The 26245-nt window shown below is 47.5% G+C and overlaps 1 protein-coding gene across 2 annotated transcripts in view; it reads left to right on the top strand.

Moving 5' to 3' along the window:
- Window positions 1-22515: 22515 nt before the first annotated feature.
- SHISA3 (shisa family member 3) overlaps window positions 22516-26245 on the top strand; it is a 7180-nt gene continuing 3450 nt past the window's right edge. Inside the window, exons 1-2 of one of the 2 annotated variants that reach the window (XM_084797292.1) lie at window positions 22516-22866; window positions 23090-23929. In XM_084797292.1, the coding sequence (XP_084653418.1) occupies window positions 23653-23929 (277 nt within the window). In that variant the 5' untranslated portion in view covers window positions 22516-22866; window positions 23090-23652. Of the gene's footprint in view, window positions 23930-26245 lie in introns of both variants that reach the window. The other variant, XM_084797291.1, reaches the window with a different exon arrangement.

Below are 26245 nucleotides of genomic sequence, written 5' to 3'. Positions count from 1 at the left end.
CTGGGAGGAGCTGGAAGGGGCTGGGGGGAGTTGGGAGGGGATGGGAGGGGATGGGAGAGGCTGGGGGTAGCTGGGGTAGCTGGGAGGGGCTGGGAGGAGCTGGGGGGGAACTGGGAGGGGCTAGGAATGACGACCATGAGGAAACATTGTATTGAAGTGAGGTCTCTCATTCCTCCCGTCTGGGAATCCCCTCCTTCCACTATAGTTCTACATGCACTGGACACTGGTGCCGTATTTGGGTGAGCAAATGCTGCACTCTGCCGTTCTAGGGTGTTCAGACAGCAGAGACAAGGGCTGACCTGGTAGACTGTGTGTTAGAACAACAGACAAAGGAACCAACAAAGCATGCAGTGTATGTGGGCAGCACTTACCAACAGCAGACTGCTGCTGAGGGCATCACGGGTAAACAGCGTTCTCACCATCATCTAATGACTCTTGTTTTCTGGTCAATCAGTAGTCATCTTCACTATTCTCTGTGCCCATTATTTTACCACAAGCCAGAGTTGTGCGTTTGTGTGTTTTAAGAACATCACCGGGAGAGGGGTCACCGCCTAGCAGTCTCTTCGGGCACCAGGAGCGGCATGTGCAGTTCAGCGTGGATCTGAAGGACAGCGGTGGCAGTCCTGATGACCAAAACCCTCACGTTTTTATCACGAATCTCGATCATGTGGACACGCACTTTGATAAATAAAGTTGGCTAAGTGGGTGCTCCTGTGCAGGCTGAGCCCTGCTACGATGGGAAAGCAAAGCCCCCACAGTTTCCTGGAGCTGGGTGGCTGAGGTTTCAGGAAGAGACCACAGAGCTAGTCTGGGCCTCTTTGGCTAGCTGGTTAAGATTCCAAGATTCTGGCGTGTCTGATATAGCATGTGCCTTGCCGGTGGGCTTATTGGTAGATTCCCGAAGACAAAGATCACTAGGAACTTCAAAATGTGCGATTGGAGAGCACTTGGTATTTAAGCGGCACACTTGGTATTCCCTCCAGTCCGTGCTTTCTAACGTTTTTTTGGTTTTGGTCTTTGAGACAAGGGCTCACTATGTAGGCCACGTTGTCCTTCCACTTGTGACCTCCCTGCCTCGGATTCTGGAATTACAGGCATCCATCACCTGCGCTCTCCTCTAGCCGGGCGTGGCCCTCCTTGGTTGCCTTATAGGTTTCTTCTGTTTTCTTGTTGTTTGTTTGTTTCTGTGATGCTGGGGAAGCAATCCACGGGTAGTTTATGGGGTAAGCTTTCTGCTATCGCAGCGCACGCCGGCCTTTCCCCTTCTTCTCTAGTTAATAGTGTACCCCAGGACTTGATCAGAGCCTGTGTAACTCACCCACTGAGCCTCCTTCCTGAATGACTGACTTGTCTGACTGCTGTCTGGATCTCTCTTCTGGAATGGTCCGTTGGTATCGCAGATGCAGTATATGTACGTGAGTGCATTGTCATGCCTGTAATCTCAGTCTCAGGGGGCTGAGGCATGAAAATAATAACTTCAAGACCAGACTGGACTACATAGTGAGTAGTAAACCCTTCCCCACAAACAGACAGACAGACTAACAAACCTCAGAACAATTATATGTACTATGGAGGAAAGCATACTTGATTATTCTCTCTGCCTTCCTATATTTGTGCTTTGTGTGCATGCATGTGAACATTTTCAGTATATATGGCACTTAAGAAACGTGATTTCAGCTGGGCGGTGGTGGCGCACACCTTTAATCCCAGCACTTGGAAGGCAGAGGCAGGCTGATCACTGTGAGTTCGAGGCCAGCCTGGTCTACAAAGTGCATCCAGGACAACAGCCAGGGCTATTACACAGAGAAACTCTGTCTTGAAAAACTTAAAGAAAAAAAAAAGAAAGAAAGAAAAGAAAAGAAACATGATTTCGTGCTCGGAGTGATGATTTACACCTGTATTTCTATAATTACAGCACTCAAGAGGCAGAGTCCAGGACAGCCAAGGCTACACAGAGAAATCTTGTCTTGAAAAACAAACCATCTGTACATTAAAAAGCATCAGTGTAAAGCTGGTGTTCAAAGAGACTTCACTCAGCTTACAGTAAGCACATTAGCCATCACCCGTGTCTGTGTAGAGCTTTACCCTCTCAAATGCATACCTCCACCTCACCATGGATTTGCTCCCTGCTGCTGCTGTAACACATCACCATGAATTTAGTAGCTTTAGTGTGTGTGTATGTGTGTGTGTGTGTGTGTGTGTGTGTGTGTGTGTGTAGGCAGGAGCATAAAAAGTTCAATGCCAACCTGGGCAACATGGCAAGATCGTGTCTCAAAAAGTCCAGACTTAAACTAAACCAAACCAAAAAATAAAAATAAATAAATAAATAAAAAATTAAAAAAATATCAAGATAACCTGACTGCACCCCAGTGTGATCTATTATTTTGTAGTCTGCAGAAATGTGAGATGAGACATCACCTGCCTTGCTTTTGGGGCTCTATGATAGACGTCGGTGCCTTGGCTTTCCTTTCTTTTACAGTGGAAGTATCCCTTGGCTCACTGCCTTTCTCCATCTTCACAGCCAGCAGCAGGACACCCACCAATTTCTCTTTCCTTCTCTGACCTCTGTTGCTGTCATCACCTATCTCCCTAACAATGCTGTCTCCCTCCCATGAGGACCCCTGTGGCTGCAGGGATGACCCATGCCATATAGGGAGCCACCCCAGCCATGAGGACCCCTGTGGCTGCAGGGATGACCCATGCCATCTAGGGCAGCCACCCCAGCCATGAGGACCCCTGTGGCTGCAGGGATGACTCATGCAGTCTAGGGAGCCACCCCAGCCATGAGGACCCCTGTGGCTGCAGGGATGACCCATGCCATCTAGGGAGCCACCCCAGCCATGAGGACCCCTGTGGCTGCAGGGATGACTCATGCAGTCTAGGGAGCCACCCCAGCCATGAGGACCCCTGTGGCTGCAGGGATGACCCATGCCATCTAGGGCAGCCACCCCAGCCATGAGGACCCCTGTGGCTGCAGGGATGACTCATGCAATCTAGGGAGCCACCCCAGCCGTGAGGACCCCTGTGGCTGCAGGGATGACTCATGCAATCTAGGGAGCCACCCCAGCCGTGAGGACCCCTGTGGCTGCAGGGATGACTCATGCAGTCTAGGGAGCCACCCCAGCCATGAGGACCCCTCTGGCTGCAGGGATGACCCATGCCATCTAGGGAGCCACCCCAGCCATGAGGACCCCTGTGGCTGCAGGGATGACCCATGCCATCTAGGGCAGCCACCCCAGCCATGAGGACCCCTGTGGCTGCAGGGATGACCCATGCCATCTAGGGCAGCCACCCCAGCCATGAGGACCCCTGTGGCTGCAGGGATGACTCATGCAATCTAGGGAGCCACCCCAGCCATGAGGACCCCTGTGGCTGCAGGGATGACTCATGCAATCTAGGGAGCCACCCCAGCCATGAGGACCCCTGTGGCTGCAGGGATGACCCATGCCATCTAGGGAGCCACCCCAGCCATGAGGACCCCTGTGGCTGCAGGGATGACCCATGCCATCTAGGGCAGCCACCCCAGCCATGAGGACCCCTGTGGCTGCAGGGATGACCCATGCCATCTAGGGCAGCCACCCCAGCCATGAGGACCCCTCTGGCTGCAGGGATGACCCATGCCATCTAGGGAGCCACCCCAGCCATGAGGACCCCTGTGGCTGCAGGGATGACTCATGCAGTCTAGGGAGCCACCCCAGCCATGAGGACCCCTGTGGCTGCAGGGATGACCCATGCCATCTAGGGAAGCCACCCCAGCCATGAGGACCCCTGTGGCTGCAGGGATGACTCATGCCATCTAGGGAGCCACCCCAGCCATGAGGACCCCTGTGGCTGCAGGGATGACTCATGCAATCTAGGGAGCCACCCCAGCCATGAGGACCCCTGTGGCTGCAGGGATGACCCATGCAATCTAGGGAGCCACCCCAGCCATGAGGACCCCTGTGGCTGCAGGGATGACTCATGCAATCTAGGGAGCCACCCCAGCCATGAGGACCCCTGTGGCTGCAGGGATGACCCATGCCATCTAGGGAGCCACCCCAGCCATGAGGACCCCTCTGGCTGCAGGGATGACCCATGCCATCTAGGGAGCCACCCCAGCCATGAGGACCCCTGTGGCTGCAGGGATGACCCATGCCATCTAGGGCAGCCACCCCAGCCATGAGGACCCCTCTGGCTGCAGGGATGACCCATGCCATCTAGGGAGCCACCCCAGCCATGAGGACCCCTGTGGCTGCAGGGATGACTCATGCAATCTAGGGAGCCACCCCAGCCATGAGGACCCCTCTGGCTGCAGGGATGACTCATGCAATCTAGGGAGCCACCCCAGCCATGAGGACCCCTGTGGCTGCAGGGATGACTCATGCAATCTAGGGAGCCACCCCAGCCATGAGGACCCCTCTGGCTGCAGGGATGACCCATGCAGTCTAGGGAGCCACCCCAGCCATGAGGACCCCTGTGGCTGTAGGGATGACCCATGCCATCTAGGGAGCCACCCCAGCCATGAGGACCCCTGTGGCTGCAGGGATGACCCATGCCGTCTAGGGAGCCACCCCAGCCCTCCAGTCCTGGACTTGACAGCATCATTTGTTAGTTACATTGTGAATAAACTGTTTTCTTTAACTTTTCTTGTAGTGTCTGAATAAAGACAAGAGGGGTGGTGGTGTCAGATGGTTGAATATCACACACACGCACACACACACACATTCTCTCTCTCTCTCTCTCTCTCTCTCTCTCTCTCTCTTCTCTCTCTCTCTCTCTCTCTCCAGGTCTTATCCAGTATTAATCTCTACCAGTAGCTTAAAGGATGAAGTAATTTTGAGGTGCAGGCCCCATGTTGCCATGTTGGATATGCTGTGGCCCACATTTCCACAGAGGCACTTGAAGGGCAGTGTGTAACATTCATGACGGTTTCTTCGTCTATACACCCCAAATCCATAACTTTATTCATTTAGTGTGATGTATTTCAAAAGACCAGAAGACCAGATACATCCTGGTAAAAGCCTCCCGTTGACAAGGACTACCCGTTCACAAGCCCCATCCACTTGTTTGCCAGGATGCCTGTCTGTAGCATGCTTGCTGGGCTGGGCTGGGCTCTTTTCTTTACTACGCTCTGTCCTCAGTCAAGAGAAAAACGAATTACAGATCTGCTTTTCAACTACATGTTTCCTAGTGCTCTTGATTAATGTGTGTGGTGGAAGGCAACAACCCAATGCACTTTTTCTATGTGGGTAACCATTGCCCACAACCAAGTAGCATCCATTGAGTTTTATGAAAACTTTTTTGAATAAGCTGCAATTTATTTGATAGAATTAGAAATATGTAATATTTTAAGACTTATTTCATGAATTAGTATGTGGTCAGGGTCTGAAATACTTAATATGTTTTAGGAAAGTTTAGAATACATTAAAAAATAACCAATAATTTCTTTTTAATTGGAAAGTAAAATTTTGTACAGTTACAGTGTACAACATGATGCTTTGAAATCTATTCTTCATACAATTACAAGTACACACATACTGTTATTCACCAGTGCCGGAAGACCGAGATTTTTATTTTTTAAATACTTATTGGTTGTTGAGTATGTGTCTGTGTGTGAGCGCAGGTGTCCATGGGGACTAGAGAAGCTGGAACATGGTGGAGCTGAAGTTACAGGATGTTGTGACGCACCCGACACGGCTGCTAAGAACCAAACTTGGGTCTTCTGCAAGAACAGTGTGCGCTCTTAACCGCAAGGCCGTCTCTCTAGCCTCAAAGGGGCTGTATTTTTAAACTATAAATATATATGTTACATATGTATGTTTATTAAGTCAAGGTGACACGTTTAGTTACCTAAAGGTTTACCATGTACTTGTCTTTTGTGGATAACTGGGATGGGCGAGCTGTGGTTTTTACTAAGCCACTGCTCCTGTGTGACCCCATCACTTATTCTGACCCAGGAAGGCTTTGCTGCTGATTGGATCCAAGGTCAGAGCAACTGTGCACACACACGGCGAGTTTCTTGCGAGGCAGTGAGCTGCTCCATCTCTAATGACGCCTTTCGTCTTCATTTTTTGCTTGGTTTTTACTTCCTTTTATTTGTTTGGTTCTAACGTAGCTAAAACTAACCTCCTAAATATTTCCCCCCATGCCACTACCTTTCCCCTTTGTGTTTAGCATTTCTGGGTCCTCATGCTTTTAGTAAGCCTTTTACGAAAAGAAGCCAGTATGTATGCGTGATTTTTCTTCCCCTTTCACTCAGAAAATTTGAGCTACTTCAATTTAATTGGTTGTGACCACTGAATATATAAAACTGTTTTATCCTTTTATCCTTTCTTTTAATAGATGACTGTTTTAAGTTATTGTTTTCATGCACAAGTTTCTATCTATCAGTTTAGAAGTATAGACACTTTTCTATACTTTAGTCTAGACAGGTAAAATATTAGCCCTCAGATCTAACAAGAAAGGGTAAGCAGAGTGTAAATTTATATCTTGGCACTCTCCTGAGCAATCGTTGTATTTTAATTTCAGGCAGGCAGGCAGGCAGTCAGTCAGTCTGGCAGGCAGGCAGGCAGGCAGGCAGGCAGGCAGGCAGGCAGGCAGGCAGTCAAGTTTACTGGTTCCATCACTTTTCCTTGCTGGCTCCTTTCTATCAATGTCCCCGAGACATATCCTCCCCCCCCCCCCACTGTCTTTGGATTTCTATGTTGCAAGGAGTGAGCTAAGTCAGGTTATTATTTCTTGGTAGGTCAACAGATTTGTTTCTCTCTGCTCACTTCTGAGGTCCTTAAAAAAGACGTTTTTCTTGGCACTCTGTACGGCAAACCACTAGGTGTACAGGTATAGATTTCTGTATAGCTCCTTTGTTTGATGCAGATACTTTTTGTATATGAGGGCTTATGTCCTTGGCATTTCCCCCCAGAACTTGCAGTCTTCAAGTCTTTTTTAAAATGATCTTATTTATTTATTATTTATACAGTACTCTGCCTCCCTGTGTGCCTGCATGTCAGAAGAGGGCTCCAGACATCATTATAGATGGCTGTGAGCCACCATATGGTTGCTGGGAATTGAACTCAGGACTTTTGGAAGAGCAGACAGTGCTCTTAACCTCTGAGCCGTCTCTCCACACCAGTCTTCAAGTCTTTAAATACTTCATCGCCTCCATTATCTATGATGTATCTTTCTGGAACTTGAAATAGGTTCATGTAATAGTGTAGCCCGCCTTTAATATCTCTGAAACTTCTGCTCACATTATTGTCTCACATCTCTGCACCACATCGTAAAAATTATTTTAAAATCCACTTTACAGTTTACTGCTTGTTTCTTCATTTGTGCTAATCGGCTTAGCATATTTTTTATATTTTAACATCTCAATAATTATAATTTTATATTCTACTTAATTGTTTTTGCCTGTAAATTTTAAAGGATTTTTTTCTCTCTTTGCTTACTCGTTTTCATCCTCTTAAAAATGTAAGTTGCATTGGGTTTTTGTTTTTTGTTTTTAGTACTTTATCTTATACAGTTTCATATTCAGAAGTCTTTGGTGGTAGTGGGATAGCTAATATTTTATTTTGTGTCTGATAACCCACTTATGCCTTTTATAAAATCCCTCATGAGTTCATTTTTTCCTTATGAATTCATACGTAACAGTATTTCTAAGAGAATCGGCATTTAAGCCTTTTCCGTCTAGCAGGGACTTTTCCGCCTCCTTCTAGTCTTCCTGGCCCACCTTGAGCTCATGACCCCCTTTTCCACTTGCAGCTAGCTCAAGCAGCTAGTCGCCTACATGGAGCTTACCCTGTGGAACTACGTGTTGCCCCTGATAGTGCTGAAGTTTTCTTTCCTTCCTCTGAGAGTGGCTGCAGTCCTGGGGTCTCAGTAACACAGGTGGAATCTTGTTTCCATGGGTAACTTTGTTTTCATACGTGGCTCGTTGGCTCAAGACAGAAGACCTTCAAGTTTCAGTGCACTGTATAGGACACAGACCTGCGCTTTTTTTTTCTTCTTCTTCTTCACGAAATGGCCATTTAGCTTCCCTTTCTCCGACACAGTGCTCTCTCAGTGCTACACTTAGGGTTGCAATGACCATTTATTTATTTATTTATTTATTTATTTATTTATTTATTTAGGTTTTTCGAGACAGGGTTTCTCTGTGTAGCCTTGACTATCCTGGACTCACTTTGTAGGCCAGGCTGGCCTCGAACTCACAAAGATCCACCTGCCTCTGCCTCCCAGGGGCTGGGATTGAAGGTGTGCACCACCAACAATGACCTTTTAAATTTATCATGGAATTTTCCCTATGAACATCATCCAATGCCTTCCTATGATTTTCTGGAATACGTGAAAGTTTTCAGCAGGATGCACTGGTCTCTGTATTGCTCTAGCAGTCCTGACCTCATGACCTCATGACATCATGACCTCATGACCTCATGGCCCCATGGCCTCATGGCCTCATAGCCTCGTGGCTTCATGGCCTCATGACTTCATGGCCTCATGGCCTCATGGCTTCGTGGTCATGCATGACGTTTGCTGTTCTCTTCATGGGACAGGGTGATGAAAATCTTTTTAATTGAGAGTGGTCTCACTCTGATGTAACGACTCTGCAGTCAGTTTTTCAAACCGCAATATCTAGAGAGATCTGAATATCACACAAGTGAGAATGAAATGAGAAATCCTCCAAGTTGATTTAACTACACTACCTGGCTAATCTGTTACTGAGAAAGTCATTTTTTAATTGCAGGAATAACTGGCCAAGGATGAAAATGTAATTAAGTTGTGATCCTTGAAATCTGAGCTTTTTAATTAAAAAAATAAAACTACGTAATGCTAATTTTTGCTATCACTCAAACGCTTTAGATGGGAAGTCAGGCTGGGCAACGGTTGGTCTGCAGGGGCTGCTGAGGTGCCTACTCTAATTTACTCCAAGTCTGTCGAAAGACTACTGAACTCTAGGGAGGGGAGACCCAGGCTGGCTGAGGAGAAAGGAATTGGCAGATTAAATTGGAAACTCCTTTGGGTCAACTGGGCAACACCAAGAAACAAAACAAAACATTGCTGAAAAAAAAAAAGACGATGGATTGAACTTTTATGTTTCATAAATAAAGTGGCCACATGGTGAGCTGTTGCCTGTTCTCATTGTGCATTGGTTTTATCACGAGTGGACAGCTTTATGGGTAGATTCTGAAGTCTGTGTGAGAGCAGCGTGAGTGAGGAGCTCCTAGGTGAGGCAGCGCGACATGGGATGGGTTCGCTCACGCTCCACGTCTTCCAGTGGTGCCATAGTGCTAACAAGTCAACACAAGGTCAGCACACTCGGCAGCATCTAGCACACGCTGACACCTTAAAAGTAATTTGAAAGACTTTCCCCAACAAATAAAATAATGGTAAGTTAACTATACTTTTGTGAACTGTGTACTTGTGAACTCCTTAAATTTGTTTTTTTGTTTGGGTGTGTGTGTGTGTGTGTGTGTGTGTGTGTGTGTGTGTGTGTGTGTGTGTGTGTCATGGTTCATGCACCGAGGTGAGAAGAAAACTTCTGGGAGTTGGTTCTTCTCTTCTGCCTGCCGGAAGTCCTACCTACTTCCTGCCTCAGCCGTAGGCCACGGGCTTTTTTGTTTTTGTTTTTTAATTGACAGGTGTATCTATACAATACACAAGAGGCTCCTTGTACAGGGCCTTCAATGCTGAGCTATTCCACCTGCGGAGGCACATCTTATTTTATTACCTAAAGTGTTGGCTAGGCTTATGTTAACTTGACACACAAACTATAGTTATCAGAAAGGAGGGAGCCTTAATTGAGGAGATGCCTTCATAAGATCCGGCTGTAAGGCATTTTCTTAATTAGTGACTGATGGGGGAGGGCCCATCCCATGGTGGTGGAGCCTTCCCTGGGCTGGTGGTCCTGGGTACTGTAAGAAAGCAGGCCGAGCAAGCCATTGTGAGCAAGCCAGTCAGCAGCACCCCTCCACGGCCTCTGCATCAGCTCCTGCCTCCGAGATTCTGCCCTGACTCCCTTTGATGATGAGCAGTGCTGTGGAAGTGCAAGTCAAGTAACCTCAGCCCCAACCTCACGGTCATGGCGTTTTGTCACAGCAATTGAAACCCTAACTGAGACACTTAACAAATCTTTAATTTAGGCTGGGTATTGCCATGTAGCCCAAGCCAGCTTTGAGCTCAAGATCCTCCAGGTGCCAAGATCACACAGTGCCACCATACCCAACTATGTTTTCTCTTTTAAAAACCTATGATGAGAACCAACTGGATACAAGTAAAAAAAAAAAAGTGATCACAACATCACTTGTAACGAATCAAAACCCCCAATGTTCACTAATTACAGCCATTTTATATGAAGTTCGTCTAAAAAGAGTATAGCTTATGTGAATAGCTTATTTTTATTTCTTGTAATGAAATCTCTGAGGCCTAGCTCTACCATCAAGAAGTCAGGAGGTTTTCATTCAATTAACTTAAATTATGTAATGTGAAAATGAGTGATGGCTGGGAGTCTGATGGCAGGTATAATTCTGGTGAGAAATTATATTTCACGCATTGGTTTATTTCCTTAGAATTTTCTTGGAGCAATAAAAATAATGTTATACAGAAATTCATTCGATCTAACCCCACACATACTGCATAAATGCTTCTTGCAAATCCCACAGTCTGAGTGATGATGACAAATCCCCCAGAAGGAAATTTTACTACCAAAGCCGGGCTATCCTGGACCCACAGAGAGAGAGAGAGAGAGAGAGAGAGAGAGAGAGAGAGAGAGAGAGAGAGAGAGAGATGAGTTGTGTGGCATAGCTCTAGATTCCAGATAGGAGATTTAAAATAGCCAACAGTGAATGTTTTCAACTGTTTAAGTTGGAACATTTTCTAATTGCGCCATAATCTTTTTTCCTAGAGTGGGTCATATGTGCCTCACAGCCAGGCTTTTATGAATGACTCACAGTGCGTACCTTTGTGGTCTGGCTGCTAAAGGATCAGATGTAGATCTCGGTGTCTGAAGCACTCCCTCCACACCCCATGGGTTCGCTTTTTTCTCTGGGGAAATTGCTAAAGAGCATGCTATGATAATTATATAATAATTTCAATATCTTGCTACAGATCAACAAGGACACAGGTGTCGGTGAGCTGCTCACACTCTCTTCTCCTCTTGTCAGTTTGGTAAGGTCTGGTCCCGAGTCCAGAGTCTCTGCATACTGTGTCCCCTGTCTTCTAGTAGTCAACAAGAAAAGGCGGCCAGAGGAACTGCAAGGGAACATCAGAGGCGCGGGACTCTTCTCTGCCATCATTTCTTTGTGTCACTGGAATCTGGAATCGGCACGGATGCTGTTCAGAATGCCCAGGTCACACACCGAGTGTTGCTTGGATGTGCGACACCATCTCTCCTTTAAATGCTAGGGAGCAACGGTCCTATATGAGAGACAGCGTATCAACAACAGCCAAGCTGGCTGCAGTTGCTAAGCTTCGCTTCTGTCACCAGTGGGCAGGGAGGAGAGAGAAGTTAAAGTTTCAAAATGTTGAAAAGTGATCTGCGGGCTGGTGAGATGCCTTAGCTGGCACGCTCCTGATGCCCAGAGTTCAATTCCTGGAACCCTCATGGTGGAAGGAGAGAACCAACTCAGAATATTGTCTTGGACCTCCACGTGCACACTGTGATACACGTGATAGACACGAGCATTCGCACACACAATAAGTAAACACATGCAAAAATAAATAGACATTTTCCAAGTCCACTCCGACACCTGTCTCGTGTCCCTCACATGTTAAGAATGGGTTTTGCATTTTTAACTGTTTGGGGGGGAAAAAGAGCAATGTTTGTGACAGTGAAAGTTACATGTAATTCATATCTGAGCACCCATGAATAAAGTTTTATTGGAAGGCAGCCATGTCCACTCACTCCTGTATCACAGCTGTTCCCTTGCTACATCAGAGCAGAGAGCCTGGGACAGAGACCATATGGCCCTCAGAGCCTGGAATTGTTTCCCATCTGGCTTTGGCTCAGAAAACCTTTGTTGACCACTGGTTTAGGAGAATAATTTTTTTAACCTTTGGAGATTTGCTATTTGGACTTAGAAGCACAGCTTTCCCATACGTACAAAGGCCCAAACACTCTTAAGAAAAGTGATGAGGAGGAGTTGTCCCCAAAATTTCAGTACGGAAATACCAAACACGTCTGCACATAAGTGAGTTTGTATACAAAGGCATTAAACATCTTAAATACATGCCGCATTTCAAGTTGGCCACCAAGTGCCACGGTAATTATGAAAACAACTTATCCATTTAAGGAATGATATTTGTTTAACGATGGCAGCGATGTGCTCTCGGACATTTTAACAGTTTATTTCAACTTTTGTCTATGATTTGTGTGACGTGTACGTGTGTATATGGGTGGATTCATTCGTATGTGAGAGAGTATGGGCACACGCAAGCCATGGCGAGGATGGAGGGTTGAGATGGCACACTTGAGTGCTGGTCCTCACCTTCTACTTTGTCTTCACTGCTGCACATGTGAGGCTAGTTGGCCTGTGAGCACTTGAGAGTCTCCTGTCCCCGCCTCCCATCTTACACAGAAGCAGTGAGGCTACAGAGCTCTATCACCACGCCAGGCTTTACACAGGTATCGGGGGTTTAAACTCAGGTCCTTGTGATTGTTTGACATTTTCTATTCCCTGAGCTACCTCCTTAGCCCATATATTATGGTTTTTGCCACCTTACCCATAATTTATTTCAAAGTATTCAGAATTTATTAAGACAGGTAAAAATAAAGATCAATATCACTCACATTTTGACTACAACATTTTAAAAATAAAGCCCGTTGTGTCAGTCTATATTCTGCTATGATGACAAAACCTCAGAGGCTGGGTAAGTTATAAAGAAGTGAGATTCATTTTCAGAGGTCAAGATCCTGGGTCTGTCAGTGCTGTTGTTGTTGTTTGTTTGCTTTCATATTCCCTTGGTGACATGGGATCACATGGGAAGAGTAAAGAATGAAAATGTACATGTATGTATGTGTGTATGTGTGTATGTATGTATGTATGTGTGTGTGTGTGTAAATGCATCTTTTGGCTTCTCTCCATATCTTATAGTGCTGCTGGAACCCACCATTGGGGCAACACCCTGTTGACCCTAGCTATTCCTTCTCCCCTTCACAAAGGCCCCTCCTCTAAACTTCACGTTCAGGTTAAGTTTCCCCACTTGGCTCCCACACACGGGGATTCAATTTCAACACACGGACTCTTGAAAGACAGACTTACCTACACTCAGGCTACAGAATGCAGAGATAGTGTATTGAAAATATTGAGGATTAAAAACAATCAAACAAACAAACAAACAAAACCCCAACCCCTGCAAGTTCTCCTTTGCATAAGGGCTGAACAGTGACTTGGATTTATGGTAGGTCCTAGGTAGAGTCCATACAGGTTGAAAGGGGTGTCCTTGACCCTGGTTAAGAAAAGGAGTTGGCTATTCCCGGCATAGTGGTTTGGGGTAACTGAAGGGGCACATACTTGACAGTCAATGGTGAGGCAAGTACCTTCAGGTCATTTCTTTCAGAGCCCAAGTGAGGTGTGATGTATCCAAGAATTCAGATCAGAAGTCAAAAAATTGAGCAAGGCTTGTCCTGTTCTCTGTTAGGAGCCTGGAGAGACAGCCTTAAACTGTTTGGTCCCAATGTGAAGAGGCAGTCATAATGGTGGTAAGAGGCTGCCGGGAAAAACATAGAATTCAGGTTTCAGAGGCTCTCTAGAACCACATGTATTGGGGAGGAGCTCTGCAGGCTCCTCACACCACAAAGACTAGGGAGGAAGCTGGTAGTGCTGGCTGTAGAGTTGCTATAATAACGGCAATTTGCCCTTCACCAGTAAACAAGAAGTGACTGTAAGCTTGATGTGAGGCAGGTTGGTGCCATTCATAGCACTGGCCACAGGTGGAGGCCAACTCAGATGAAGGTTCTGGGTGCATTCTTATGTCTGGAGATAAAGCCAGCACTGGCCAGCCACAGGCTTCTTCAGTGGGTTTCACCCAGAAACCAGGTGGGACCCATGGCTGACAATCTGAAAAGGTTCTCCTGACAAGGTGACCTAAGCTACATTCTATCAGTTAGGCCCCCAGGGATGACAAGGACCCAGATATCTCTGCCAGAGGTTAACTTGAAGTCAGCAGAACAAATAGTCGCGGTCTCCCATGAGAAGACTCTGATATCTGTCGGCATGAGCCTCCTCACCCTCCTCACCCTCCTCACCCTCCTCACCCTCCTCACCCTCATTACCCTCCTCACCCTCTTCACCCTCCTCACCCTTCCTCACCCTCCTCACCTTCCTCACCCTCCTCACCTTCCTCACCCTCCTCACCCTCCTCACCCTCCTCACTCTCCTCACCCTCCTCACCCTCCTCGCCCTCCTCACCTTCCTCACTCTCCTCACCTTCCTCACCCTCCTCACCCTCCTCACCCTCCTCACTCTCCTCACCCTCATCACCCTCCTCACCCTCCTCACCTTCCTCACCCTCCTCACCCACACAGACATGCTTATCAAGGACGAGGAACCGTTATGGAAACCAAATCTCATTGGAGAACACACGTGCCAATTTTTGACTCCTTCATTCTATTTATTATTGTGATATAGTTTTGTTTGAATCAGTGGTAGAAACATTTTGATCACCTCCATGCCTAAAAACAGGTATTTCTATCACTACTAAGAACACACATGATTATACATACGCCTGACATAAAAATGCCATGAATTTACCTTTACCAGATGTGACATACCACCAAATCACTTCCTATCTCTTTTACAAATGCTATTCATGCCCTGGTAAATTAATTTTATGACTTTCTGGGTGCTGTGTGACCTACAGCATGAAGACAAAGGTGAGCACAACCTTTGTCCCTCTGTGGCACAGATCCTCGTTCTGCCCTTCATCACCCTCTTCTGATGGCTCACCGGTCCCGAGTTGCAAGAGCGGCCATGTATGAACGCCACCTCCGTGGTATTTGTTGTGGCAGTCTAAGTGCTTTCACTTGTGTCTGAGAAAAACCCAGCCCCCAGCTGGCTTAAGGCACAAATAAAAGCACTGTCTCGTGTACTGGAAAGAGCAGGGCAGCCCTCATTATGAGCACAGATGGAGACAGTTGTGAGCTTCTTCTCCCGACTCTGGGGCTCTCCTTTGTGCTTGGTTAGAATTAACTTATTCTTGGTTAAGATAATGTTTTTGATAGCCCCAAGCAAACATCCCCATACTTCAAAGGTCAAAGGCTTGCTCACCTTGTTCATATCTTAAATCTCATGAAAGCATTCTTAGTAACCCGATGCAAGTTCTGTGCTCAACCTTGCCAGATCTGCCCCCAGATTCCAGTCAGGTAAGGGATTCTGATTACTCGAGTGTGGTCTCAGGCCCATTGGCCAGCAGAGGGACACTGTGATTGATAGTCCCTACATCTGGAATAGGAAAAGACGGTTGTTATTATAAGAGGGGGCACATTTGCTCAGATTAGGAGTAACATTAAAAGTGGTAGATGATAGACTGGAGGTGTAGAGGATAGATTTTATATGTATGTAAATAATTTCCTATCAATAAACTAAGTCTAATGCCCAACATTGCGACACTTTACAATGTCTTAGAAATATAAGTTGAGGGGGAAGGCTGGGGGGGGCACAGAACTAAAATCAGTGGGGGATCATGTCCTGGATGGGGGAGGTTTCCAGGAGTCTATGTTGGTGACTCTGAGACTTCTACCAGCAGGGGATTTGTAGCCTAAAAATGGCCACCTCCTGCAACCAGGCAGAACTTCCAGTGGGGGGAGGGAGTCACTAATCCATCCATAAAACCTTCAACCCAAAATGTGTCCTGCCTACAAGTAGTGCAGGGATAAAGATAGAGCAGAGATCAAGGGAACAGCCAAATAATGACTGGCCCAACTTGAGACCCACTCCATGGGCGAGAGCCAACCCCTGACACACTATTAATGATACTCTGCTATGACTGCAGACAGGAGTCTAGCATAGCTGTCCTCTGAGAGGCTTCATCCATCAACTGATGGAAACAGAGACAGAGACGCATAGCCAACCAACAGGCAGAGCACAGGTAGACTTGTGAGAGTGGGATGAAGGATTGAGGGAGCCAGAGGGTCAAGGACAACACAAGAAGAAGACCTACAGAGTCAACTCACCTGGGCCCATGGGGACTCACAGTGACTGAACCACCAAGCAAAGAGCATGCATGGGCTGGACCTAGGCCCCCTACACATATGTAGCAGATGTGCAGCTTGTTCTTCCTTTGGGTCCCCTAACAATTAGAGCAAGCCAGTCTCACTCCTGTTGTGACTTGATGTACCATCGTGGTGGTGGTGGTGGGGAGGCTCCCCTTCTCTGAGAATAAGGGTATGGAGTAATGGGCGAGGGTGTGTGAGGGTGAGGCTGGGAGGAGAGAGGGGAGGGGCCTTCGATCAGGCTGTAAAGTGAATTTTTAAAAAGTTAAAAAAAAAGAATTATAAGTGGAGGTACAAAGAATATGAAGGATTACTGAAGCATTGGGTTTTGGTGTAGTCCGTTGGAATAATATTGCAGATAACTCCAACTGTTGTAGCTGCTTTAGTCCCAAAGGAAGTAGAGAAGCCACGTTGGATGCTGTGCCTGATGCCTCTTCTGTCTTCAATTACACTGAAGTAGAAGCACATTGAAAAGTATAACTCGAATGCTTAGAGAATGAATGGCCGGACAAAGTGGAGAGCAGAGCCTGTAAAACAGAGGAAACCCATGGAGTAGGAATGAGTGCTGGTGCCAAACACTGGGTCACTGGTGAAAACAGCATCATTGATGCATTTGCTGTTGGACGCTGCAATGCTGGGTTCAGTTTCCTTACTATATACCTGGCTGTGCCTGTTACACCAGGTAATTTATTTGGCTAAGTTCTTGAAATAACTTACAGGAGGTGTGTGCAAGCCAGGGTCAAGTGCGGGGGGTCAGGGCCTTTGCCTCATTGGCCCCTTATGTTACCCCAGAACTGAACAACACAGACCCGTTAGGAAGGAAACATTAAACGAAGAGGTGCTTTTGTCATCAATTGCATTGCAGTTTGTAGAAGAATTCTACATAATGTATAAACTTTAGGGTGACTTAAAGTTTCTGTGGAAGATGGTAAAGCCGAGGAGGGGCCTATGAAGACAGAAGTGGGAACCTTCCATTTTTGTTTGTTTGTTTCTTCCCCAGAAACCTTTTTTTTCCTAAGAAAGAGCAAATGGCTGCCTAGGAACAACTTAACAATTTTCCCGGACCAGTTCGCTTCTCCTCCTGCTCTTCCCTCTGATGAAAGCCAGCCCCTCCTGGAGCCTTGGGAAACTGGGGTGGCCTCTCTTCTGGGCGCACTGGGAAAGCTGCGCCCCTTGCTGAGAAAGGGTGGTGCTGCGGAGAACCCATCCACTGTCAAGGACGTTTAATTAAATATGGGTGCCAATTAATTTAATTTATATTCCTCTGTGAAAAAGATGTCATTTTTATTATACATGCCCTGGAAGGATGCCAGGAGACCAGGCTAATGAATTACATCTCTACCAACATAACACGGAATCACAGAGTAATCAGGTAATTATTAAGTGCCCACCTGTGTTTGTGCCTCTGCCTTGTAGAGATCCAGCTTATACAAGGTCTGCCCAGCAGGGCCTGCCCCTACAAGGGCGACCCTCTCTGTACTCTGCTTTTACTCTTATCCACTCGTCTTCAAGCTTTGGGTATGGGTCTTGGGAATAACTGAAAACGTGGGTAGTGGGCGGGTCTTGGCAGCAGCTATGAACGGGTCCACTTAATAAAGAAGGAGATGAATGATGAGGAACTGTAAATAATCTATTCAAACTAATTACGGAATAACCTACGCTGGTTCCTCAGGAAGCTCGCTGTGGGGATTCCACTGCGGACTCGGGCCAGGCTGCGGTGGGAAACAGTGCCCAACACTTACAGAGGTCCAGCGCCATGCCAGGCTACAAGCTTTATTCCGAATCTTTGCAGAAGTCTTTCAAGGTAGGCATTTTTCCTTAAGTCTTTTTTTCTTAAAAAGTTTTATATGAGCAGTGCATCTACATTACTCGCGCCTCACCTTTCTCTCTGTCTCTTCCCATATCTTCCCATAAAATTCATGACCTCTTCTTTACCATTGTTACATGCATATACACTTACTATATACATCACACACACACACACACACACACACACACACACACACACATATATATATATGACTTAATAAACCCATTTAGTTTTGGTTGGTTGTGCATGCGTTTTGAGCTGACCACTTGGAATTAGGCAACCTAAGTGGGGCCTCACTCATCCAAGGAGAAACGGATTCTCCCTCATGCTCAATGCCGCTGACCACCTGTAGCTCTTCATCTAGGGGTGGGACTGTGTGGGATTTTCCTTGTCTGTGTTGACACGTTGGCTGATGTTGTCGTTGTGCTGATCTTGTTCAGGCGACTGTATTGTTGAGAGCTCATGGATTCATTTCCCCTGTCACTTCTAGGGGACACTATCTACACACAGCAGATGGTCCGAGCCTCTGGCTCTTAAAACCTTTCTGCCCCATCTTTGCCCATCTTCTAAGGTAGGGATTGTTTTAGTCGACTCTCCTCATTTTAGAGAATTAGCACTAGGAAGTAAAGGGACGTGAGCTGAAACAATCTTCTCAAGGTCGGGGAAAGACACAGGCACGAGCTTAGCCTTGCCGGATTCACAGTCTGAGGACCTGTTCTGATGGTCAGTCTCCATGGAGGATGAGCTCACGATTGCTGTAGGTGCTGTCACAACGGACTGTTCAGTTAAACTGCGAAGCACGCGGTTATATTGCCTCTGCCATGGAAGCCCACCCTGTTCTCTTGCTTCTTCAGTCAGGAAATCCTGTTCCTCAGCTGCAGCAAGTTCTCAGGCAGCCATATGCTACATGCACTCAGTTATTCATTCAGCACTTACCAGACACCTGCTGTGTGCCGCCTGCTCCCCTGTGTCCCGGAACACAGTAAAGAGGAAGTTACACTGGCGGAGAAGACAGACGCCCCTAACATGGAATTACAATGTGGAGAAAGTGCTGCGAAATCACTAAGGGGGAAACGTTCATTTTTGCCATTTTTTCAGCCACCCATTTCCTCTCTGACTTCCATGAACTAGGCAGCATTTCTGGAGGTAGGATAAGAACAGACACCAGTGCCACCGGCCTGAATCCACACCTCCTCTCCTTTACTGCCCATCCTTGGGTCCGTCTTACCCCTTGGGGGCCACCCTCGCATGTGTTTGGACACTGTGGTCTGTGTGCACACATTTTGACCAGGAGCCTCTTACAGCCAGGAAATGGCTTCTATGAGCAACAGTTGCAGTAAATGTTTGGCTGAGAAGTGTTGGGATTCAGGGCTTACACAGGGGCCAAGAGAGGAGCTGCATGTAGGTGAACATGCAGTTGTGGTCCCTTCGATTCATCTGAGTCTGGGCACATGCACAGGAGGAGGACAGCAGGAGGAGGGGTAGAAAATGACCCACAATCCAGCGGCTTCAGCATCACGTCACATCCTCAGATGTGCACACCCTGGCCTCTAGATGCTCAGGACCCACATCTGTGTTTTCACAAGGTCTCTGGGTGTTTCTCTCACACTCTGCTTCAAGGGCACTGTGCCTAAGCCCTTCTTTTTATACATGACAAGGCTGAGGCTATCAGATATCCTGGACAGGAGGAGGGGCCTGTCCAATCAACCATGAGGAATCAATTGTAACTTACCTCCTTGGGGACCAGTTTCCAGCATCTGAGAGTAATACTTCCCATTTTGGGGGCACCTTTATATATTTCAGTGGTAAATGTGAGATACTACAGCTCTCAAAAACTAAGTATCTTTCAACCAACTCAGGTTTACAATGGCCTGGAATAAGATTTACAGTAAGTGACCCAAGAAAAAGAATTTCATTAGGTCACCATCAAAGGAGTTAAAGGGAAGTTGGTGATGACAAACCACTCCAGAAAAGGACATGAGGATGAGTTAAGGGACCATTTGTTTTGCTAAAGCCTCTTTAGTCTATAGTCATGAGTTTAGGGAAATGCTGATAACAAAAAAGAAAGTTCTGGATTTGCATTCTGGCTTTTGAAGGGGCTAAACACTGGTCACAATCCTGGGGAAGCTGCAGGACTGCACAGGTCTTCCCACTCGCACATCTAAGTTTTAAAGACGTTGTTTCTAGTACCAATGCAAATGGCTTATGGGGACTTCCTTAGTCAAAGCCAACCATCCCCCAACTTTTTAAGCCATTCCTTTGGAGTTTTATTCTCTTTTTCTAGCACATTTTGGAACTCAGCCTTTTCCATGTTGTTCCCCCCCCCCTCCACTTACTATGCCCAAAAGAATATGAGAGAGAGAGAGAGAGAGAGAGAGAGAGAGAGAGAGAGAGAGAGAGAGAGAGAGAGACACGTAAACAGAACAAGGTTTGATAAAGGAGACTACTGGTGCTGATTTATGATTTAAAAAAAAAAATGGAGCTGGTAGTAGAACTCAAGGGCCTGTGTTCTATCAATAGTGATATCAGAGAAAATGTGTGATTTTATTTCTGCATAAAACAGAATTGTGATTCTGTCATTTAAGGCCCATTTACTCAGCTAAAACTATCAGCATGTTGCATCCCCCCCCAATATTCTGTTGGCTTTTCTCTTTTTGTCTCCCTTCTGTTCTCCTCAACCCCCTTTCTGGTGTTTATTAAAGAAAATCCCAGACAGCATATCATGTAGCTCATTTCCTATAGAAATTTCCTGAAGACCACAAGAGAAAATAGGCTGGGAAAGTGATTTCTTAAGATTGTGTTATTCACCAAAATAGGCACGTTTTGTTACTGAGACAGGGGGAAACCTCCACGTGACACCACGGGTGGAGAGTTTTGGTCATCTTTCTGCACAACACTCCCACAAAGGCTTTGGGGAGGGAGTCTCTGGGGACCTTTAAATCTTCCTTTACTATGAAAATAATAACAGAATCCCTGAAATTTCAGGTATTTGCAACCCCAAAAAGAGGCAAATATTATTCTTTGGGCATTGTTTTTTAGGTTAAAACCTACCCATGTGTGATGTTGGGGGGGCACTCCTTATATATTTATCCCTGCCCTAGCCCCAAGGGCTGTGTATTGTAACCCCAAAACAGTTTGGACTTAGAGACAAATGCATTGCATGCAGTTGTTTTAATGTTCGCACTTCTGAGATTTATGGAGTCTCAACTAATTTAGAAGTTTGGTTGTTTCCCATTAGCAAAAATCATCCAACTAAACTTGAGCAGAACAGCCCCCGAATAAGCCAAACGACAAGGGCTCTAAATGAGGAAATTAATTATAGCCAGTGTCCCAGGGAAAAGAACCCCACTGTGGCACGGAGAATGAAATTAATGGGAGGGAAGTGCCAACAAATCACTCTTTAAAATATTAACGCTATCAAAGAACAGCTGGGTAAGGAGGAAACATGACCCTTGGGGGACTGATGGAGGGGCTGTTGCTGCTGTACAGTTTCACGCAGTTGTGATGTAATGAAATTCCTCAATTCTTAACTAAAAAAAAAAAAAAAAGGTATGAAGTAGTGTGGTTCTGGGAAAGTTATTAAGTGTTGGGTGCCTCTGAGTTTGATCATTTTGTTATGATCATTGCAAGTTCACATTTGCTGTGGTTCCTAAATGCCTTTTCCTTTATTTCCCTGAAAAACAAAACAAAACCACCTTGTCCCCCCAAAAAACTAGAGTTAAAAAGAGCAACCTTGAAACCCAGCGACTTTTTTTTCCTATATAAATAAAAACTCATTGCCTACGAAATTTCTACTAAAACAATTTCCTCCGTATGCTTCAATTAAGTTCTTCGTCAAGGAAAATGTAATTTCGCTTTACTTAACAGCTTGTTAACTTATTATTGTCCCCCCCCCCACCAATATCTATTACAGAGCAATACAGTTAAATTTTTACGCTGTCCTCTTCAGCACGTGGCGTGCTTGGTATTTACTTTTATAATTAAATGATCCTATCAATATTTAAGACCAGAAACTAAAAGTAATTCTTTACCCAGAATGGAATTTAATTTATATTTTAAAAAATAAACCGTTTTATTCAGCATTGAAGTTTTTCTTGAAGCCTCTGGGACCCTGGGCAAGCCGCGGCTGTGATAAATACTTCTGACTGCGCACTTTTGTTGGCGGTGCTTTGACACCTTCCATTTGTTTCATGAGACTTGCTAACATCTAAATCGGTGACAGGGTATTCAACGTGTTTGACAAACCGTGTAGCTAAGACGAACGTCCTTACACGTAACCGAACCAATAAACCCGGAAAGGAAACACAGGTTGCAGTAAAAATAAAGCCTTGAGGTTAGCCTGGCTTTCACATAACTCTGGCTTCACAAGGCTCTCCCCGCGGCTGGAGGAGCCATGCCCCTGCAAACAGCCCACAAGGGACACATCATTTAAATAAATGTGTTTCTTTGCCCGAACAGAAGTTCAGATAGGCTCGATTATCATTAATTCTACTCTTTTATTTCCTTTGCGGGCGCGAAGACCGAAATCCTGGTCTTTGAAGTGCGGCTGGCAGAGCTGACCCGGGTCCTCCCCGGCGCCGGCTCAGCGGTGCGGGAAGGGGGCGGCTGAGAGTGAACTTGTGTGCAAGTTGAATGGGAGGGGCCAGGAGGGTGGGAGTGAGGTGCAAATGTTGGTGACCCTAAAAATCAAGTTTGCCGGAGAACTAAACGAATCTCAGAATCGGCGGCCCAGGAACAAAGTAGGTCTGTGCAGACGCCGACACAACAGTTGATGAATTCTAGCCGCCGCGCTCGTTTTTGTTTTTGTTTTTAAGTGAAACTCAAGAAGGTCAGCGTGTCCCTTCGCGAGCTGGCGTGCGTGGACAGAGGCGGCACGGTAGCTATGTGGCAGACAGGTGGGGGGCGGGGGCCGGTTCCCTCAATGTCACCACCATGTCTCAGGGGAGCGCCATGGGTGGGGGCGGCAGGGAGACTCGCGTGAACCTGCGGGCGTCCTGGACCGCACCGCGGGGCGCCCTCTGTGATTAGCTCGCGCGGCAACCGGGGAGGGCGGACTCTCCTCACCCCCGTGTCTCCTCCTCCCTCTGCCTTTTTAAAAGGGACGTCCCGCAGGCAGAGCTGTCAGCCACCCCGAGCCCTCTGCACTTGGCCGCTGGCTCGGCTGTGTCTTGCGGCCCGCGTGACAGTCACGGGCGGGAGCTGAATTAGTCACTGGTCCCCGTGGACCCGCACGTGGAGAGCCAAGCTGAGCTCCCGGCTCTGCCCGGTACCTGGCGACAGCCCCACGATCCGGACCCCGCTTTGGAGTTGGTAGTCTGGGGCTCGACGGCCTGAGTGGAAAGCGGGGTGCGAGGAGGCTCCGGCCCGGCTGCTCCTAGCGCGATGAGCTGGGCCAAGGGCCGCCGCTGCCTGGGTTGCGGCCCCCGAGGTGGCCTTGCGCGCGCCCTGGTCTCCTCGCCCCTGCGCAACACGCGGTCCTCCGGCGAACGGAGCCCGCAGTTCAACCCGCGCCTCCTGCCCAGCCGCTGCTAACCCGAGAGAGCGAGTTCTCCACCGCGGGGTCTGCTGGCCGCTCAGTGCCTCGGGGGAGGCGGAACCTTGGTCCCCGGAGCCCCGGCTCCGCCCTCCGACTCTCCAGCTGCCACCGGGGCGCCGGGTGGCAATGGGGGCGCTGCTGGCGCTCTGCCTCCTCGTGGGCTTGTTGCGCTGGGGCCCAGTGGGCACGCAGCAGCCTGGGGAATACTGCCACGGCTGGGTGGACGCTCAGGGCAACTATCACGAGGGGTTCCAGTGCCCCGAGGACTTCGACACGCAGGACGCCACCATCTGCTGCGGCTCGTGTGCGCTGCGCTATTGCTGCGCAGCAGCAGATGCCAGGCTGGAGCAGGGCGGCTGCACCAACGATCGAGGAGAGCTGGAGCATCCCGGTATCACGGCGCGTAAGTGTGGCTCCTCTCTCACCCGACAAAGGCACGCCTTCCTAGTTCGGGGAGCAAAATAGACACAGCTGTGTCTGGGGATCCAGGGAGGAGTGAGTGGCCGCATTTCAGGTCCTGGGGTCCTACGCTTTGCAGTTTAGCTCCCAGTTGCACGTGGTTCCCGTGGTCCCCGAGAGGTTTGGCCCTAGGGAAAGTTTGCCGGGGATCGCAGGGCTGGCTTGCACCTGGTGCTTCTGAGGAAGACTGGTGGCGCTAAGCTGGGTTTCTGAGCGCTCTGGTCACTTTTTGCGGGTGTCAGGGAATGCGACTCTGGTCAAGAGCCCAAGCACAGTCCTCAGGCCAATGGTTTGTTTTGTTTTGTTTTTTTCTTTTCTTTCCCTTCTTTGTTTTTCTTTTTTCTTTTTTCTTTTTCTTTTGTCGAGTGGTAGCGTTTCGTCACTCTTCCAACTTTCTTTCATTTCTCTGCATCGAATTACCCTCTCTGGCCCACCTCCTATTGTCACGCTTTTCAGAAACACCCAAGTGTTCTTCGAGGTGAGGATTTAAAATTCAGGGTCACAGGGCTTCCTCAGGCCCCCTGTTCTCACATCGGAAAACACGGGTCAAATTTCTGCTCACTTGCTCACTTAAGAGGTGAATAAATCACGACCCCAGCAGAGGAAATTTACACCTTGGAAAAAAAGTTTTCCACTTGAATTGGAACATCAGGGAAACCTTTTACAGCTTGAGGCGATGGTTTTACTGCCAGGAAACCCGAGAAGTGTGCGGAGTTGAGAGCCTGTGACCCCTCAGGACTGTGAGGCAGTGGCCTGGAGCCTGTACACTATGATCCCCGGAATACAGGGGAAGAGAGAGAGAGGAGAGGTCATCTGAGTCTCACCCTCCAAATGACAACCCAGAAGAAAGGGGTCAGCTTCCCAGTGTTATCCTTTGGGATTTAATTTTGGTGGTGGGGGTGGGGAGGGTGTCAAAATGCCCAGTCCTTAGGATCTGGGAAGCTGTTTCTAGACCACTTAGTGGAAAGCAGGGAACTCTGGGCTCTTCTGGCCTGTTAGAAAACTAGACTTCTCTGTTCCTTCAGGCAGGGTTAAGCCAGCCTCCTGGGGCCAGGGGTTAGCACTCAGAAAAGGAGAGCAGAGGGTTGGGGTACTCTCCCTGTGTACCCAGTCTGAGATCAGGCCAAACCAGATGGGTAGTGGCCTTGTCTCCTGCCAGCAGTGTAACCTCTGGTGACTTAACTAACCGGGCCACTTCTTGAATTTAAAATGGGCATATTGCCATGAAAGAGTCAGCTTATTGATGAAACTAACATACAACCGCTTGGTGTCATGCACGAGGAAGTGCTGGCTAAATTCACCCTGGCTTTACACACCTCTGGCACTCACACAGGGGGACATAGGAGATGCTGAAGAACTCATACTTAGCAGCCAACAGGTAACTGTTACCTGTTGCTCACTGGCTGGGTCTTTGGAACAGTAAAATGCTTTCTGATGTGTATTTATATCTGGATAAGAGGGAATTTCTATCTCACATGGCCTTAGTAATAAAAGTTGAATCTGATACAGAAAGCCAAGTAAAGGGCCTTGGTAAACCCAGGTGTTTCCTCAGCCACTCCTAAGCTGGAGGCTGCACCTCAGTGTGGCTTTTTTCCACACAGGGAAGAGACTAGCACACTTGTCCTGCTGCCTTTGGGGAAGGAAGTCTTATCTCTGTCTGCCTTACAGTTGGAAGCAAACTCTAAGTTGGAGGTTTCTCTGCCTAAGGGATGCTCTTAGAAAAAGTCTGTGTCACCAGTACTAAGAACTACATGGTGTTCTTTCTATGGGTGGGCGTGTAGACACAGACATATGACGTCTAGAGTCAGGACTGGTGATTTGTGAGGTGGTGGGAGACAGTAAATTGGGGGCTCACCGTGGACTGCTTTATACTGCTCCTAACACCCTGGGCCTTCATTCAACGGGCCTGGTTCTTGTTGCTTAGACTGGAAACATTTGGATAGGAGACAGATTGTCAGTCTAGGAGATGGGTTAGCCCTTTAAGTGTCCCACCGTGATAAAACCCCCAAAACCTAGATTTAAATGTACCTGCATGATGATTCCCCCCCTCACCCCTCCCACCCATCCTCTCTCTTCAGGGCACAAATAGGATGATAGACTTTCTGACTTCCAGATGTTCAGTATGGCGGCTAATTGCTAACAGAGGCTGCAGCCTCAGTTCGCTCCCTCCCTGCCAGGAGCAGCAAGATCTTCCCACCATCATTTGTGCTTTGGAGGTTGCCAGTCACGGGGGTCTGGCAAGCTGAGCCAACAGCAGTAG

This window comes from Acomys minous (genome assembly GCF_964271855.1).
Source record: "Acomys minous genome assembly, chromosome: 10".
Lineage (NCBI taxonomy): Eukaryota > Metazoa > Chordata > Mammalia > Rodentia > Muridae > Acomys > Acomys minous.
The sequence above is the reverse complement of the archived record's forward strand: the minus strand, read 5'-3'. Positions and strand labels throughout refer to the sequence as shown.